At 35.3% G+C, this 17,500-nt stretch overlaps 1 protein-coding gene across 1 annotated transcript in view; it reads left to right on the top strand.

The window, feature by feature from the left end:
- LOC113078386 (endothelin-converting enzyme-like 1) overlaps positions 1 to 17,500 on the top strand; it is a 29,878-nt gene that overhangs the window by 3,733 nt on the left and 8,645 nt on the right. The window contains exons 2-8 of the mRNA XM_026250715.1: positions 3,386 to 4,121; positions 4,855 to 5,121; positions 5,202 to 5,270; positions 6,485 to 6,595; positions 7,435 to 7,527; positions 9,326 to 9,450; positions 15,368 to 15,590. Of these exons, the coding sequence (XP_026106500.1) occupies positions 3,504 to 4,121; positions 4,855 to 5,121; positions 5,202 to 5,270; positions 6,485 to 6,595; positions 7,435 to 7,527; positions 9,326 to 9,450; positions 15,368 to 15,590 (1,506 nt within the window). The 5' untranslated portion in view covers positions 3,386 to 3,503. The remainder of the gene's footprint in view (positions 1 to 3,385; positions 4,122 to 4,854; positions 5,122 to 5,201; positions 5,271 to 6,484; positions 6,596 to 7,434; positions 7,528 to 9,325; positions 9,451 to 15,367; positions 15,591 to 17,500) is intronic.

Raw genomic sequence — 17,500 nt, 5'->3', positions numbered from 1 at the left:
ACAGGAAAAGAGCAAGACACATTTGATGAATGATGGTTTGAATGGAGACTGACATTTTCCAGAGAAACACCTCCACAGACATCAGGTGTGTGTGTGTGTGTCTTCAATCCACTTACTGTGAGATTCCCTGTGTGTGTGTGTGTGTGTGTGTGTGTGTGTCCGGTGAAACAGATGAGAGGTGACAGGGTGAATTAACTCAGAAATGTAGATGCACACACACAAAAACAGAATTAATGAATGCAAACGCTCTGTCAATTGCTTTTGTCTCTATTCACTCACACACACACACACACACACACACACTCACACACACACACACGCACACGCACACAAACGCACACACACACACACACACACACACACACACACGTACGTACACGCACACAAACGCACACACACACACACATTTTCCATCAGCCCACTTTTGTAGTTTCTCCAACATGCTTGATTCTCCTAAAACACTCACCCACGCACACACACACACACACACACACACACACACACACACACAGACGGTGGGATGTTGAAATGGCTGGTAAAAACATCAGCACTGAACTTTCCCTCCGGACGGATCCAGGATCAATTTTCATAAATTGCCCTGAAGCCACACGCACTCAGATACTCATATATTCACCCTAAAACTCAGACAGGAAGTGTGTGTGCGTGTGTGTGTGTGTGTGTGTGTGTGTGAACCTGAGAGAAAGATTCGAGATAAAGGCCATAAACATATTTAAAATAACGACATGGACGCTATTGCTTGGTTAACACATTGCAACACACAGTACACACTCAGCACTGAAACAGTTATGTGTGTGTGAGTGTATACATGTTTTTTGTTATGTTTTTTTTTTTAAGAAGTCTGTTCTGCTTACCAAGGCATTGCAACTTTTTATTTTACATTTTTTTTCACAAATCTCAATTAATATATACTCAGAATTGTGAGATTTAAACATAGAATTAAGACAAACTCAGAATCGTAAGTTTATTGTTAGGTAAATTAAGTCAGAATTAAGACATAAACTCATAACTGTGAGATATGATCTCAAATTGCTTCATTAACTCAGAATTACGACAAACTCAGAATCATAAATTTATTCTTAGTTAAAATATAAACTCAGAATTGTAACATAAACTTAAACTTAAAATTGCGACGAACTCAGCATTGCGACATTAACTCAGAATTGTGGGACATAAACTCGGAATTGCAATATAAACAAGGGATGTAACGGTATGAACAATTATCTTCACAAATATAGTGACCAAAAGTATCACAGTTATCAATATTATCACGGTATTGTTAAAATGTGACAACTTAACCGTTTAATAAAAAGGTGAACCAAACATTTCCGCCTTTAAATAAAAGATCTAAGTCAAAATAATAAGTGGTTACTAAATGATAAATAATTTTAGATAAATTATCTGAATTGTTTTTTTTTATTAACCGATCAAAATTTACAGCAGGACATGCAAGTTTGGTCAGTTTTTGCCAGACAGAAGCTGAACACAGACTGAATGTAAATATAAGTCTCTGTAAATCCACTTTCTGACAGCAGGTGGCGCTTATGGAGGAGCAGAATTACAGCTGTTTCCCGTAAACTCAGTAGACAAAACATCATTGCTATTAAGAACACTTCCTTTAGGGATTACATGGAGCGAAGATGAAAACTGTGCTTTATTCTGGACAGTATTAATTGCGAGTTGTTCGAATCATGGTAATCGAATTCTGTTTTAATGATAATCAAAAGATTTAACGTTAATACTAACCATGGGAAATTTTATCATGATTTATCATCAAACCCGTAATTGTTACATCACTAATATAAACTCAAAATTACGACAAACTCAAAATTGCAAAAAAATGTATAACTCAAAATTGCGACTTACTGTGTAAACTCAGAATTGGGAGTTTACTGTAAGACAAAACAAGACAGAATTGCGACTCGCTATTAGGACATATAAGTTGCATCATGAACTCAAAATTATGTCATAATCTCATAACTGCAATTAAAACTCAAAATTGTGACAGAATTGAGTTTACACAGAAGACAGAATTGCAGGATATAAACTCACAATTCCAAGAAAAACTGCAGAATTGTGAAATTAAAAAGTTATAGCTATTTAAATTTCTATTTCAAGTAAAAAAAAAAATAATAATAATAATGGCGGGATGTATTTTTTATGTTTTATGTCCATCATCTGATACATTTCAGAACACAGTGACACCTGTCTAGCTAGAATAGTTTGGATACATGTATTTGTGAGTGTGAATACGGAGTACGGAGACTGTGTGTGTGCGCGCGCGCGTGTGTGTGTGTGTGTGTGTGTGTGTGTGTGTGTGTTGTGCTCCATTAGCCAGTAGCAGGTTTGTTGCTCTGCAGGAGGTGAGGTTTGTCTGGCAGGCTTGATGCAGTTTACCGGCGTGTGGTTGATGGGTAGCGTGTGTGTGTGTGTGTGTGTGTGTGTGAGGACCTGTTTGAATGTGGCTAAGCCTCGCTCTCTCCTTACCCACTCAAGTCACATCAACTCTCCACCTCTCTCCATCCATCAATCGCTGCTCCCTGGAGTCTCTCTCTCTCTCTGTGTGTCTCTCTCTGTCTCTCTCTCGGATCGATCCAGGCATTTGAGTCATTGGCCAGTGTTTCTTTGATGCTCGAGTGTCTGAAATCAATCTAAACAACTTTAGGAAGGCGCATTAGAAGCCAAATAAAAGAACTAAGAAGCGAGACTTGTCATAAAAGACAGATCCGTTTTTAATGAAGCTTTTTTATCAGGACTTCTGAAACAGATAGTGATGGGTTTGAATGCTGATTGGTCATTCTAACGCTTCTGTCAGGCTAAAACACAACAATATAATGGCATCTGTCATGTGAAACAGAGAACATTTTATCAAAGCAAGTTATAAAGCATGTTAATTTAGCTTGCACAAATTATAAAATGTACATTGATGAAATTAGAGTTGCTAAGCGTAAACAACTTCAATGACATGAAAAACACAATGTTTTATGTTTTAATTTTAACAGTAGACCTTTGTTGTGCTGCATTTTGTTTGTCAAAAAATAAAAGGAATTGTTAAATTTAAAAGTTAACTAAATTGTTAACGTATTATGCATTTAGTTGATTCTTCATTATATATCAATCATGTGGTATTGCTTTGCAAATTTCACCAGGATCTTTAAAAAATATTTATTTAATTGCAAATAATTATTTTAAAATAAATACAATAAAAAATTTTTAAAATTGTCTAAATAATGCTATAATTATTTTTTTTTACGAGTGATTGGATTTACAATATTTTATTACATTTCTCTCGTTTTGTTGTAAATATGTAAACATGTATATTTTCCACACTATATCAAGCAATTAATTAACTGCATCTCTCTCACAGCAGGTCGTACTGAGAAAGAAAACAGTTCGAAAAACCAAGGACATAAAAAGTCTTTGGATACAGTCTGACCCAAGAGCTGAAAGGGTCAAAGGTCATGACCTTACTTTGATCCCAGATCATGTTCCACACCTTCCCTAACAAATCACGGGCGCAGACGTCGGTCAGCATGGAGAAGACGTACTCGCTCACGGCGCATTACGACGACTTCCAGGAGATCAAGTACGGCAGTCGTTGCAGCAGCAGCACGCTGAGTAACGGCATGAGTCTGCATCTGGGCGGATCGCTGGACCGCGGACGGAGTGGGCGGGACAAGTGTGTGGGCGGGGCCAGGGGTGGAGCCGGGGGCGGGGCTCCGGCCCGCTGGAGCCGGCGCGAAATCTGCCTGCTCTCTGCTTTAGTGTTCGCGGCGGGGATGTGCGTGATTCTCGGATGCATGCTGGCACTGAAGTTTCTGTCACTGGAGGCGCAGGATTCCCAGTGTCGTCAGGATTGCGTAAAGCGTCGCTCGCTTCTACGGGCTGCACGCTTCGTCCAGGGGAACGTCGACCCAAGCGTCCAGCCCTGTCACGACTTCTACAGCTTCGCTTGTGGCGGGTGGCTCCGGAGACATGGGATACCGGAGGATAAACTGAGCTACGGGATCATCACCGCCATCGGAGAACAGAACCAGGACAAGCTACAGCGCCTCCTACAGGCACCAATCCAGAGGAAAGAACCAGACAGTGCCGAGAGAAAGGTACAACCACACCCTCAGAATGTTTGCTTCATTTAAATGCATATTTTTAAATGCATTTTGTTTAATCTGCACAATTTTGTATCAGTTTTGACATACGGTCACACCAACATTTCTCACATTTGATCACAGTTTATTGGCTATCTTGATAATTTCAGATGAATAATTTTCATAGAAATGTACTTACTGAATTCGGTTGAATAGCTGTCACCTGTTAAAATTAAAAACACAATTTGATGAAACCAATTTAGCTCAAACAGTTACCAAACAATGCTTCATTTTGTTCAAGATTGCATTAGCAATTAAAGAAAAACACTTAAGAAAAACATGCTCAGGTTGAAGTGTCTTCATAATTTTTGCTCCCAATTTTTACTGGTAGTCCACTGTATTAATTTTTTTGGGGGGAATAATATGTCACTGTTTCCTTTTTTTGCTGTTCTCCCTCACATAAATGAATTATAGTGTCCTGCACCCACTAGTAAAACAATAGGAACAATTAAATCTGCTGTCTGAATAATTTTGGGTTTGACTGTATCTAATATTTCTTATTATTTATATTAAGAAATCATTATTTATAATTATTATTATTAATAATAATTTTTTAAGTCAGGAATCACTATTTCTTTTACCCATATGTGATTGGATTTATGAGTTTATGAGATTTTTATGAGATTTTATTGTTTAAAATGTTCTTCGAATGGTTATTTTAATGGAAACGTATTATTTTCTCCCACAGGTGAAAGAGTTTTATCGCTCGTGCATCAACATGAAGGAAATTGATCGTCTGGGGGCGGGGCCTATGACTGAAGTGATTGACAGCTGTGGTGGGTGGGACCTGTCTGGAGCTCCTCCCGGAGGGGCGGGGTGGGACAGTGGCTCCGCCCCCACAAGGCCAGATTTTAATGAGATGCTGTATAAAACGCAGGCAGTTTACAGCACGTCAGTGTTCTTCTCTCTCACCGTCAACGTAGATGACAGAAACTCCTCACGAAACACCATTCGGGTGAGAGAGCGCGTTTGTGAGCATTCGTGAGTGTCTTTTTTTTAATAAAATAACCTCATCTGGTGTTGGTGTGATTGTAGATTGATCAGGAGGGTTTGACTCTGCCGGAAAGGACTCTCTATCTGGGGCAGGATGAAGACAGTGTGAAGGTGAAACGGCTCTCTTTATCTCTCCATGTGTTCTTTTGTTCTGGACTCTGTCTTTCCATCTGTCCATCTGTCTGTCTGTCTGCCATCTGTCACTCCGGCCGTCTCTCGCTGTGAGCTCACATGTCTAATTGATCGTGTCACAGCTGCTGATGATGTCACAGATGAGCTGGTGTCTCTTAATAATGAAGTCACAGCAGTGATCCTCTCACGCTCCGATGACATCAGATCTCTGCCACAACACAGCTACTAATCAGAATTGACAAGCCACAAAATCCCACTGAGAGATCAATAAAAACATGGATTCATCTCATGAAAAAACATGTCCAGATCACATTTCAAGCTAGAAACCACAACAGAATTTCTAAATGCAAGATATTAAGTCTTTATTGATAAGTAACAAAAACAAAGTTCAAATACAAAGGTTTACATAGTTGTTCAGAGATTTCATTTTTGTGTATCTTTATCTTTTTAGTTACTGTTACTGTTATCAGTACACTTAAGAAAGACACAAACGTGAGAAATTAAACTATAAAAGCATTTACCTTTTTGTTTATAAAAATAGATATAAAATTTACACAAAAAGTTGCTTTTCAAGTATCTTTGGGCAAAAACAGTCATATATCTAGATTTTTTTGTTGTTATCAATGTACTTGAGAAACAAAAACAAAAATTAACAACACAATTAATTTACATACATAACAAGACATCCAGACAAGTAATAAATTATAAATTATATTAACAAAAACTAACAAACAAACAATAAATAAATAAAAATAAATTTATTTAAAGATTCCCTTTTATGAAAATGTATCTCTTTAGGTAATAAAAAAAAACCATACAGGTATATCTTTTTTTTTTTATCAGTAAACTTAGTAGAAACCAAAACATAATAAATTCAGTCATAATTAAAATTAAAACAACATTTATATTTGCTCCTTATGCTTTTGTTTATAAAACAAATAATATATAGGAACATACAGTCATACAGTTTATTTAGTTTTTTTAAATTATCAATGCACCTTAGAGACATTAAACATCAGAAATTAATCTATGAAAACATTAAAACATGATTTATAATTGCTTTTTTTTATTTTGTGTGTGATATTTACCAAATAAAATTGTCAGTTTTAGCATGAAATCAGTTTCATGTCAGATGTTTGTCCATTAAAATCACGTCACAGTGTTTGTTTGTTATTTTCTCTCAATGATTTCAGATTCTGGCATCCTATAAAGCGCTGATGGAAAGGTTGCTGAGCATGCTGGGAGCTCACAATGCCACGCTGAAATCCAGAGAGATTCTGGACCTGGAGACGAGACTTGCTAATGTACGTATCGCACACGTGTGTGTATGTGTGTGTGTGTGTGTGTGTCCGTGTGTGTTTGTGTGTGTATCCGTGTGTGTCCTTGTGTGTGTGTGTGTGCACTTTAGTGTTGTTCAATCTTTTGATTTGGTTCATTTTAATAATTTGTTTGTTACTGGAGAAAATTTAGTTTTTTTTCTATGTATTTATTCAGAAAGTGTTTCTGGAATAAACAACACAATATAAAGGCACACTATCCGTTACATTACTCATATTTTATGCAGAAAATTTAAAAATCAAATTATAAAAATGTATACATTGTCAAGAATTCAAAATGATATTGTGATAAATAATAATAATATAAATGATTTAATGTATAAATATTTTACATTTATTTTAATTTTTATTTTACTTAAAATCATGTGATTGTATTTACAATTTACCATATATTTTTTGTTTTAGTCACATATAAATATCACATTTTAATATTCATATTGTTTTTTATTTCTTTTAAAAGAAAACAAATTTTAAGAAACACTTTGTGGAACAAAAACACAATATAATAGCATCAAACTGGAACATTTACATGAAACCCCAATAAACACAAATAACTTTCGCATCAAATTGTTTTGATGAACAGCTTTGTTTTACCAAATATTTAAGTACCAAAATTAATATTTCGAACATGTTCAGTCAAATGAATCCCTCAAATGATCAGAATCACTATAATGATTCATACTTCTGAACTCCAGTATGTGTGCTTGTTTAAATCTATGTGGTAAATGAATACAGACCTTTTTGTGTAAGCAAGCATGTTTGTGTTTTAATGTATGTTAATTAACATTCTTTCTTTTTTTGTAAAGATCACTGTGACTGAATACGACGACCAAAGAAAAGACATCAGCAGCATGTACAACCGAATGACACTGAAACAGCTGCAGAAAATGGCTCCAAGTGTGAGTACACACACACAAACACAAAAATATGTTTATAGTTGTATAAATGTTTTTTTTTTTATGATTTCTAAATGTAATAATGAAATGGCTTTATTTTTCTATTTATTTTATCTTTTGAGTGTAACTTCTTTTCTGGAAAAGATGTTCAATATCTTCATTTGAATGTCCGTAAATGGATAAAGATGCTATTTAACCCCAGACTGATTTAGTTACACATTATTAGCAGGGGTGATCAAACTAACCTGTTTAAGCCCTTATTAGTAGTCTATGTAAAGTGAGTCAATATGGTTTGAGACTGAGCCATTAGTAGAATTTAAGGTGAGACACTACAGGCAAAAACTTTTTTATCCATGCACTGGTAAGTTTTGTGATTTTCAGCTTTTTGTATTTTCATAAAGTGTTTTCTTTCAATCTAGTGTAAAGAAAACATCCAAAACACACTTTTAAGTGTTTATTTAATTATAGCACTATCTATTGGCGTCTGTAGATTTCGATTGCAATACATATCTTTAAAGAGATTTTCTCCACTTCAGCAGCACTTGCAAACACCAAAACTTAGAGTTTTATTCCTCTCTATATTCTGAGGGATTTTACTGAAGGGGTTTGTTCATATATCATTCACACTGATTTCTACAACATTTTATTACCAGAAACATGATGAAAATGCATATATTTAAAAACGGTGAGTTTTTTTCTCCACTTCAGCAGCACTTAAAAACACCAAAACTTAGAGGTTTATTCCTCTCTATATTATGAAGGTTTTTACCTTGGGGTTTGTTCATATATCAATCACACTGATTTATACAACATTTTATTATTAGAAACATGATGAAAATGCATATATTTAAAGGCGGTTAGTTTTTTTTCTCCACTCCAGTAGCACTTACATACACCAAAACTTAGAGGTTTATTCCTCTCTATATTATGAAGGTTTTTACTGAGGGGTTTGTTCATATATCATTCACACAGATTTATACAAAATTCCGTTCATGAAAACATGGCGAAAATGTGTGTTTTTTTTCTGGCTATTGACAATATTTTCTGATTTATGGAGTGATAAAAAGAGAAATCCAAAATCATCTCTATAAAATCCTTTAACTATAATAAGTCAACAAAATCACACAATAATTTCAACATGACTTTGTCCATTGTTTAGATTTCTTTTCTGCAAATGTATGCAAAGTAGTGCATATTTAATTCTCTTAATGGCTCATATTAAACAACATTTCTGAAAACTTGCAATACAACATTTTTTTCTGTAATTCTCAGTGAAATCAATCAACTGGGGAGGTATGGTAAAATCTCTTAGTTAAGGTTTTTTTTTCTTACCTGTGGTGTCTTGTCTATGTGATTGAATTTCAGTTGAGCAGAGCTGGATGTGAGAAATAAATCAGATTCAAATGTGTCATTGATGCTGAAAATATAAAGAAAACAATTATGTTGAATCTGTTGTCAGAGAGCAAGATAAAGAGCAGGTTTATATATGCCAAGAGTCCTAAAGTTCTCTGGCTTCATAAGAATAATGGCCTTGTCCGATCTAAGGTGATCTTCCCGCAGATAACCTTCCACCTCACAGTAAAATTAGAACGCAAACCGGCAAATATCTGAAGCTGCTGGATCTACAAGGCCAATACATTTTTGGCAAGCCAGATCCTCTGTTTAAAACGCAGATCATGGTCCCTAAATGAAGTATAAATCAATAAGCAAAGGGCAGACGTTTTAAGGTTTACTGGATTCTGTATTTCATTGAAAGAGCCACTCTAGAGAAGAATAAACATTGTCATCTCTTTCTCTGTAGTTCCACTGGAAGCGTTTGTTGGACCGAATCTTCAGTGATAATTTCTCTGAGGAAGAGGAGATAGTAGTTTTGGCCACTGATTACATGCAGACAGTGTCGGACATCATTAAAACCACGTCTAAACGGTAAGATGTTTGAAAGAGCATGATTTTGATTTAAAATACGATGAACTCTCTCTCACTCTTTTTTTTCAAACTATTGTGATTTACATATCTATATGGCTACACAATAATAACGATGGTGATGATTATAAGAAGTAATAATAATAATTTATATTATTATTGTTACTAAATAAAATTAAATGACTAAGTAAAAACATAAGATATATTAATATTTAAATTTAAAAAAATAATAATTGCATATAATAAAACAATTTAATTGCAATTTCTATGAGAAAAATTGTTATTGTGATTTTATTATTGTGATTTTATTTATTTGTTTATTTATTTGCTTGTTTGCATGACTTCACATCTTGGCCAAAACTTTGTGATTATATTTCAATATGGCTAATATTAATATTAACAATAATAAAAATAATATTGAAATTTAAAATAAAAAATTTTTAAGAAAAATAATATAATTTTAATAATTTTACTTTACATTAAAACTGTAATATCATGATATTATATTTACGGTTGTCTTTGTCACTTCATTTAAAAAAAAGAAACCACTACAAAATATGCAGCACATATATTAATCTAATTGAATTGCAGATTTAGTTAAAATGTCACAGATACGTGGCATACAGTAACCCCAAACCAAGTGATTTATTGTAAAAAAACAAAATAAAAAACAAAAATAACATTTATTCACAAACGCACTTTTGAAGCAAATTAACTCATGAAATAAGTTTGAAATGATGAAATATTAGATCTAGTGGTTTAAATGAAGACAAAAAGTACTGCAACACTTTTTGACACACTTTCAGTATCGCACAGTATAAACCTGTGTGTGTGTGTGTGTGTGTGTGTGTGTGTGTGTGTGTGTGTGTGTGTGTGTGTGGCTTTATTTGAGGTGCCACTGTTGGGTGAACACTCATCTGTGCCATGGCTGATTAGAATCGACCCGCTTCGGCCTCACTTGTTTACACACACACACACACACACACACACTCTCTCTCTCTCTCTCTCTCTCTCTCTCTCTCTGGATGTGACAGGGTTAGTGTGTATCTAGCTGTCAGGATTCTCTCATGCGTGTGTGTGGGCTGCCAGTCTGTCCACCGTGTTTGTGTGAGAATAATTGAATTTACTTAAATAGTTTTTGTCTGTTCACCTCTCTCTTTCTTTCTCTGCATTTACGCTGCAGAGAAAGTTTACGCTGACTGTGTCTAAAATCTTGATGAGAATTTAACTTAATTTAACATTAGTATTCACTTAATTGTGACAGACGATTCTTTTAGTACTTAAACAGTTCCTTTAGTACTTTAGCTCCCACTTTATATCAGGTGACCTTAACTACTACTGTATGTAAATACATTTTTAGATTAATAATTTGGTACAATGCATTTACTGTGTAAAAACATTTTTTTTACATTATACTTCTATAAAAAAAAAATACCTGCATGTAATTGTATATCTAACTAATTTCTGTAATTACATTTATAATTACACTACTGACCCATCTCTTACACCTTAACTTACCCCTTAAACCTTCCCAAACCACCAAACCTGTGCCTAACCGTATCCCACCTCAGTAGCAGTAAATGTGTTTTGCAATACATTATGAGCACAATAATTGTATTTTACTTGTTTTTTTATGTAAGTGGTTAGGGCACCTTAATATAAAGTGGGACCGAATTCTATATACTTCACAAATATAAAAATATATTTTAAAAATATAAAACTTTTGAAAAATATATTTTTATATTACAAAAATATAACATAAATATTGTATATTTTTACATTTATACAGAGAAAAATTTATTAATTCAACTGTTGTGAATTTTTGTGTTTATTTACTGTGCTATTAAAAGGATATATATATATGTGTGTGAGTGTGTGTGCGCGCGTGTGTGTGTTATTATTATTTATTTATTTATTTATTAAGAAATTAGTACTTTAAGGGTTATTAAAGTTAACAAAAAAAACTATTAAAAGATTAAAGCCTTTAGAAATGTTGGTTACTTGAAATAAAATACAGATTTTTTTTTTTTTATTATTAAAATAAAAGTTTTATTTCAGCTAGCTGCAAAGGCAACATGTTTCACTTTTGAGTAAATCCTGAAAAATAAAATTTATGACAAAAATATTGTGCAGCACAACTGTTTTCGACATTGCGAATAATCAGAAATGTTTCTTTAGCAGTAAACCAGTATTCTATTAAATAGAAAACCTTATTTTAGACTGTAAAAACATTACACATTTTACTGTAATTCGGATCAAATCAATGCATCCTCAGTGCGCAGAAGAGACTTCTTTCAAAGACATGTAAAGTACTGATGAAACTTACGACTGGATGAACTTTAGCCCTAACAAGTTGATAATTTCCTTGATGAGTCTTAAAGGTGGTTGGAATGTTTTTAATATTAAAATACTTCATGATTTCAGGAAACTGTCTGATTGGATGTCAGTGGAATAACAGATTTCTCTTCTTTTCTTGTCTAAATGTCTAGTCTTTTCGTCCCTCTCGTATCTTTGTGTAATAATGCGTCAAATCCCATAATATTCTCACAATGACCCCTTCCCTCATAATCACTGTTATTAAAATCACCATGGCGATGTGCGGCTCTCCCACCAATCAGCTTTCATCAGGCGCGCCGCGGGAGCAGAGACAGAGAAATGACTTTTATTCTGCTCTTTGTTCTGGCGCTTTGCTGTTTTCAGCTCTTTCTCTTCACGTCCCTCCTGGTGCTTCTGCTCGTGGAGCATCTCTGCAGGACCAAAACCTCATTCTCATCAAATACTTGTTCTCGCAAACTTACTACTCTTCTTTACAAGTGAAATCGGCGCTGGAGGAACCGGAGGCCTGGCGCTCTGCTTTGTGCTGACTGTAAAATAAAAGTAAAACGTGTTTAAACGTTGCTTTAAGCTGCGTGTTTCCTGCGAGCGTTTTCTTGTTCACATCTGTCACTGTCAGCAAAATAAGACCAAAAACTTTGAAAACGTTATTTCAAAAAATGTATAAATCAAAACATGCATTTTAATTTACAGTATTAAATATTGAAAGCTGTTTTAAAGTGACAGATACAGTAAAACTAGATAGAACTATAGGCAAAATAAATAACAATACAATAATAAATTAAATTAAATTAAAAATACATTTTGGTTTTTGACTGACAAAGTAGGTCAGATTAGTTTGGAAAACAAAATATACTATTTAAAATAAATTAAAATATTTGAAATAAAGTAAAATGCTATATAATATCTTACATTAAAATTATTTTTAAAAGATGAGAGTTTAGCATGAAATATGTTAAATAAATTAAGATATTTAAAATAAAATAAAATGTAATCTTTAATTTGCTATAATTTAAGCATTTCCCATAATAGCTGATAATATAAAATACAAATAAATACAAATAAAATTAATGTTGATTGTGATTAGTTTGGTTATTATTTTATTAACTTTGGAGTGGTTATTAAATTAAACCATTTTAAACCAGTGATTTGATTATTAGTATAATAAATTAAGATATTTAAAATTAAATAAAAGTGCTTGTATGTGTGCTTTTTAAAAGTGCATTAGCTTAATGAATCACTTGTTTTCATAAAAGCTTCTGCTAAATGAATAAATGTAAATGCAATAAATGTAAATATGAAAATGAAGACTAAATATAGCAATAATAATACTGAGCCTGAGTTTAGTCTGTGCTTTTGTTGGTCTGTCGTGTTTGTGATGATAAAGTGTCATTCGTGTTTTCTGTTGATATAAGTGTGGATCTGCAGAAGCAGGAGAATCGAATTATGGTCACGGTGCGTCATGCCACACGATGATGGTGCCGTTGTTTCCGTGCTGTTGTTTATCTGTGTTTTATGGGTAATTAAAAGGTAATAGTTTGTTGGTGTTGATGGGATTTTATCTGAATGCTGCTCTGTGATTTGAGAATCCTTTGAGCCAAAGGACGATTTAATGACTGTAATTATGAGCCGACGGTGAGACGCTGTACAGGAGCAATGACACACACACACACCCATACTCATATACACACACACACACTCTCGCACACACTCATACACTCTCTCTCACACACACACACACGCACTCTCACACACACTCATACACTCTCTCTCTCTCTCTCTCTCACACACACACACACACACACACACACTCACTCTCTTTCTCTCTCTCTCTCTCTCTCACACACACACACACACACACTCACTCTCTTTCTCTCTCTCTCTCACACTCACACACACACTCTATCTCTTTCTCTCTCTTACACACACACACACACTCACTCTCTCTCACACACACTCACTCTCTCTCTCTCACACACTCACTCACAGTTGCATCACGGAAAGGATTCAGATGATGCACAAATCTCAAATTACCCTTATGAGTAGTTGTGTGGTCCAGTGTCACAAATCTCTCTCTCAAACACACACTCACTCACTCTCTCACTCACTCTCTCTCTCACACACACACACACTCACTCTCACTCTCTCACACACGCACTCACTCTCTCACACACACACACTCACTCTCTCTCTCACACACACTCACTCTCACTCTCTCACACACTCACTCACTCTCTCATACACTCACTCACTCTCACACACTCACTCTCACTCTCTCTCTCACACACACTCACTCTCACTCTCTCACACACTCACTCACTCTCTCATACACTCACTCACTCTCACACACTCACTCTCACTCTCTCTCACACACGCACTCACTCTCTCACACACACACACACTCACTCTCTCTCTCACACACACTCACTCTCACTCTCTCACACACTCACTCACTCTCTCATACACTCACTCACTCTCACACACTCACTCTCACTCTCTCTCACACACGCACTCACTCTCTCACACACACACACACTCACTCTCTCTCTCACACACACTCACTCTCACTCTCTCACACACTCACTCACTCTCTCATACACTCACTCACTCTCACACACTCACTCTCACTCTCTCTCTCACACACACTCACTCTCACTCTCTCACACACTCACACACTCTCTCTCACACACTCACTCTCACTCTCTCACACACTCTCACTCTCTCACACACTCACTCACTCTCAAACACACACACACACACTCACTCACTCTCTTACTCTCTCACACACACACTCACTCTCTCTCTCTCTCTCACACACACACACACACACACACACACACACTCACTCTCAGTGTGTTTTCTTCAGCGCTTGAGTTCTCCGGTCGATCATCTTCAGAAACGAGCTGCTTTTATGCGTAATGAGCTTCATTAGAATACATTAGCCTAATGAGCTTTACTCCTGTTCCCCTGTCAGCGATTGACTTTACTTCCAGCAGTAGAATATGTTTGCTTAAAGCTTGTTAATTAAATCTGCAATAATCGCCACACCTGCGCAAACACACACACACACACACACACACACTCATATACACACACACAAACTCACACACAAACTCACACACTCACACACACACTCACACACTCACACACACACTCTGGAGACATGATGTCATCTTGCTGTGGTCTTATGGGATATTTGAGCCGCTACACACGATGTTAGCATTTTAATCACAACACAGTTTGGCAGCATGAGCTACTTCTCGCGCCAACAAAGCACTTCTGACAGAATCCAACTGAAGGAGAGACGAGAGGAAAGGACGGAGAGAGAGAAAGAGAGGAGGAGAGAGAGAAAGAGAGAAAGAGAGGAAGAGAGGAGGAGAGAGGAAAGAGAACAGAACAGAGAAACAGAAAAAGAGACAAACAGACTCACACTTGAGTGTTTTTAACACGTTTGTTGGTTGTTATCTTCTCTTTGCATTATGTGTGTGTGTATGTGTGTGTAAAATCCACAACCTCGAGTATCACAGTTTATTCCCTGATGTTTTAGGGCACATGCAGTGAAGTCAAATCTCTGTGTTTGTCTCAGGGTTCTTCATAACTACATGTTGTGGCGTATCGTGGCGGCGCTGAGCGAGCATCTCTCCACGGCGTTTCGGAGCACGATTCACGAGTTCTCGCGCGAGGTCGACGGAGGCGAGCGTCAGCTGGATCTGGAGCGGCTGTGTCTCAATCAGGCCAACAAACACTTCGGCATGGCCCTCGGCGCGCTCTTCGTCCAGCAGCACTTCTCCTCCTCCAGCAGAGCCAAGGTGATGTAGAAATCGAGTTTACATCAAGATCTATAACTTTTGAATACAGAACGCAAGTCTGATGCTGGATTTATTTCTTAAGATGAATTCCTCTTAAGATAAAATTCATGCAATTCAATCTTGTCAAAGACTTTCAAATCATAATAAGCGCACACTTTTCAATGCACAGTGTTTTTTAAATAATTATTTGGTGCTGAATTCTGGTTAAAAGTGTTGTAATTATAAATGTTTGAGTTAATTGAGAACCTGTTTGAGTTAAATTTGTAGAGCTGTTTAAAAAGAAAAAAAAGTTCACACCCTTATTATTTGTAGCTGGTATTTTGCTGTAATGCTTTAGATTTTAAACAACCAGACAAATGAATTGAAGACATGTTTGAGGCTATTCTAACCAGGGCTATTATAGTTACTCCAAATAAAATAAATGTTAACTGAAATAATATGAAATAAAATAGCTAGCTGCACAGGAAACATTTCTCATTTTAATTTAGTTGAACAAACTAAAGCTGAAATACAAATAAACAAAAACCATACAGACAAGAAAATACTAAAAATGACACTCAACAAAATTACTAAAACTTTAATTAAACTGGAAAATAAATAACACTGGTCTTAACTTTAAGAATATATTTACAGTGATTTTTTTTTTATCAGAATTTAAATTCCTCTTACGTTCAATCTTAGGAAAACAGTTAGGTTAATTAGTAGTAGTTAATTAGTTAATTATGATATTCTTAAATTAGAAAATTACAATAAAATAGATTAATATTGAATAAAACAATATATAACAACTTCCTTTTTTTATAATCTCTGTACTTTTTAAGGTTTCATTTACACATTCTTACACTTGTGACGTTCCTACTAAGCTGCATATGTTTTCCATTATGCTATATTGTTAATAAGATATTAATGCATCCAAATTTTGGATTAAGTTTCTCAGTTATCACAAGTTTTGCATTTTTTCAGGAACTGTTTGATTGGGTTACATTGATTTAATCTCAGTTTTTAAGTGAACATTGTCCACAAAAAATGTTTGTTTCTTCCTCAGAAGAATGCATGAGCTCAGATCAGTTCAATATTTGGTGATAATAAAGCATAAAGAGAGATTCTGGCCTCTTTTTTCCAGGAGCATCAGCAACTTCAGTCTCTGCTCATATAATAGAGATATCGAGAGCTCTTTTCTAATTTCTCTTTGCTATAGAAGTGTCCCAGTGTTTGTTTACCTCTCCTCCCCTGCTCTTCTCAGATTGATAGAATGATGGATGGATCAAATCGCACTTCTTTTCAGGAAGACGTGGCTCCCAGATGGTTTGCGTGGCGGGGTGTATTTGTGGAAATCCTCAGTCAAAATGTCACTTTTGTCAGACGAGTGCAGACTTTTGCAGTTTTTCCAGCTTGCCGTGGGTTTCATCCTGTTTTTTTTGAGCACAAGAATCATCCAAACCTCTTTAAAGTTTCTATTAAAGGAATAAATCATCCACACACGGCTTACTTTCTTTAGGGGAATGTTTGTAAAATATTCCTGTTGCTCTTTTACACAGACGGTCATTCAAAAGGTTTTAGAAAGAAGACTCTTCTGCTCAACAGGACTGCATTTACCTGATTTTAAGTGCATTAAAAATAGTGAGATATTATTAAGATTTTAAATAGATGTTTTCTACATCAGTCTGTGTTAAAGTGTAATTTATTTCTGTGATGCTCCGCTGTATTTTCAGCATCATTCCTCCAGTCTTCAGTGTCACGTGATCTTCAGAAATCATGAAAATATGATGATTTTTAATATTTGAGGTCATCTCTTGTTAATCTGACCAGCTTTAAAACGAATGTTTCACTTGACTTGCTTTTCTAATTACAAGTGTGAATGATTTTTGTCACTCAGAAGTTTCCATTTCTTATTAAATTAACATGAAGGT

This window comes from Carassius auratus, unplaced genomic scaffold (assembly GCF_003368295.1).
Source record: "Carassius auratus strain Wakin unplaced genomic scaffold, ASM336829v1 scaf_tig00025653, whole genome shotgun sequence".
NCBI classification, from domain to species: domain Eukaryota; kingdom Metazoa; phylum Chordata; class Actinopteri; order Cypriniformes; family Cyprinidae; genus Carassius; species Carassius auratus.
This window is presented reverse-complemented; position numbering and strand designations above follow the sequence as displayed.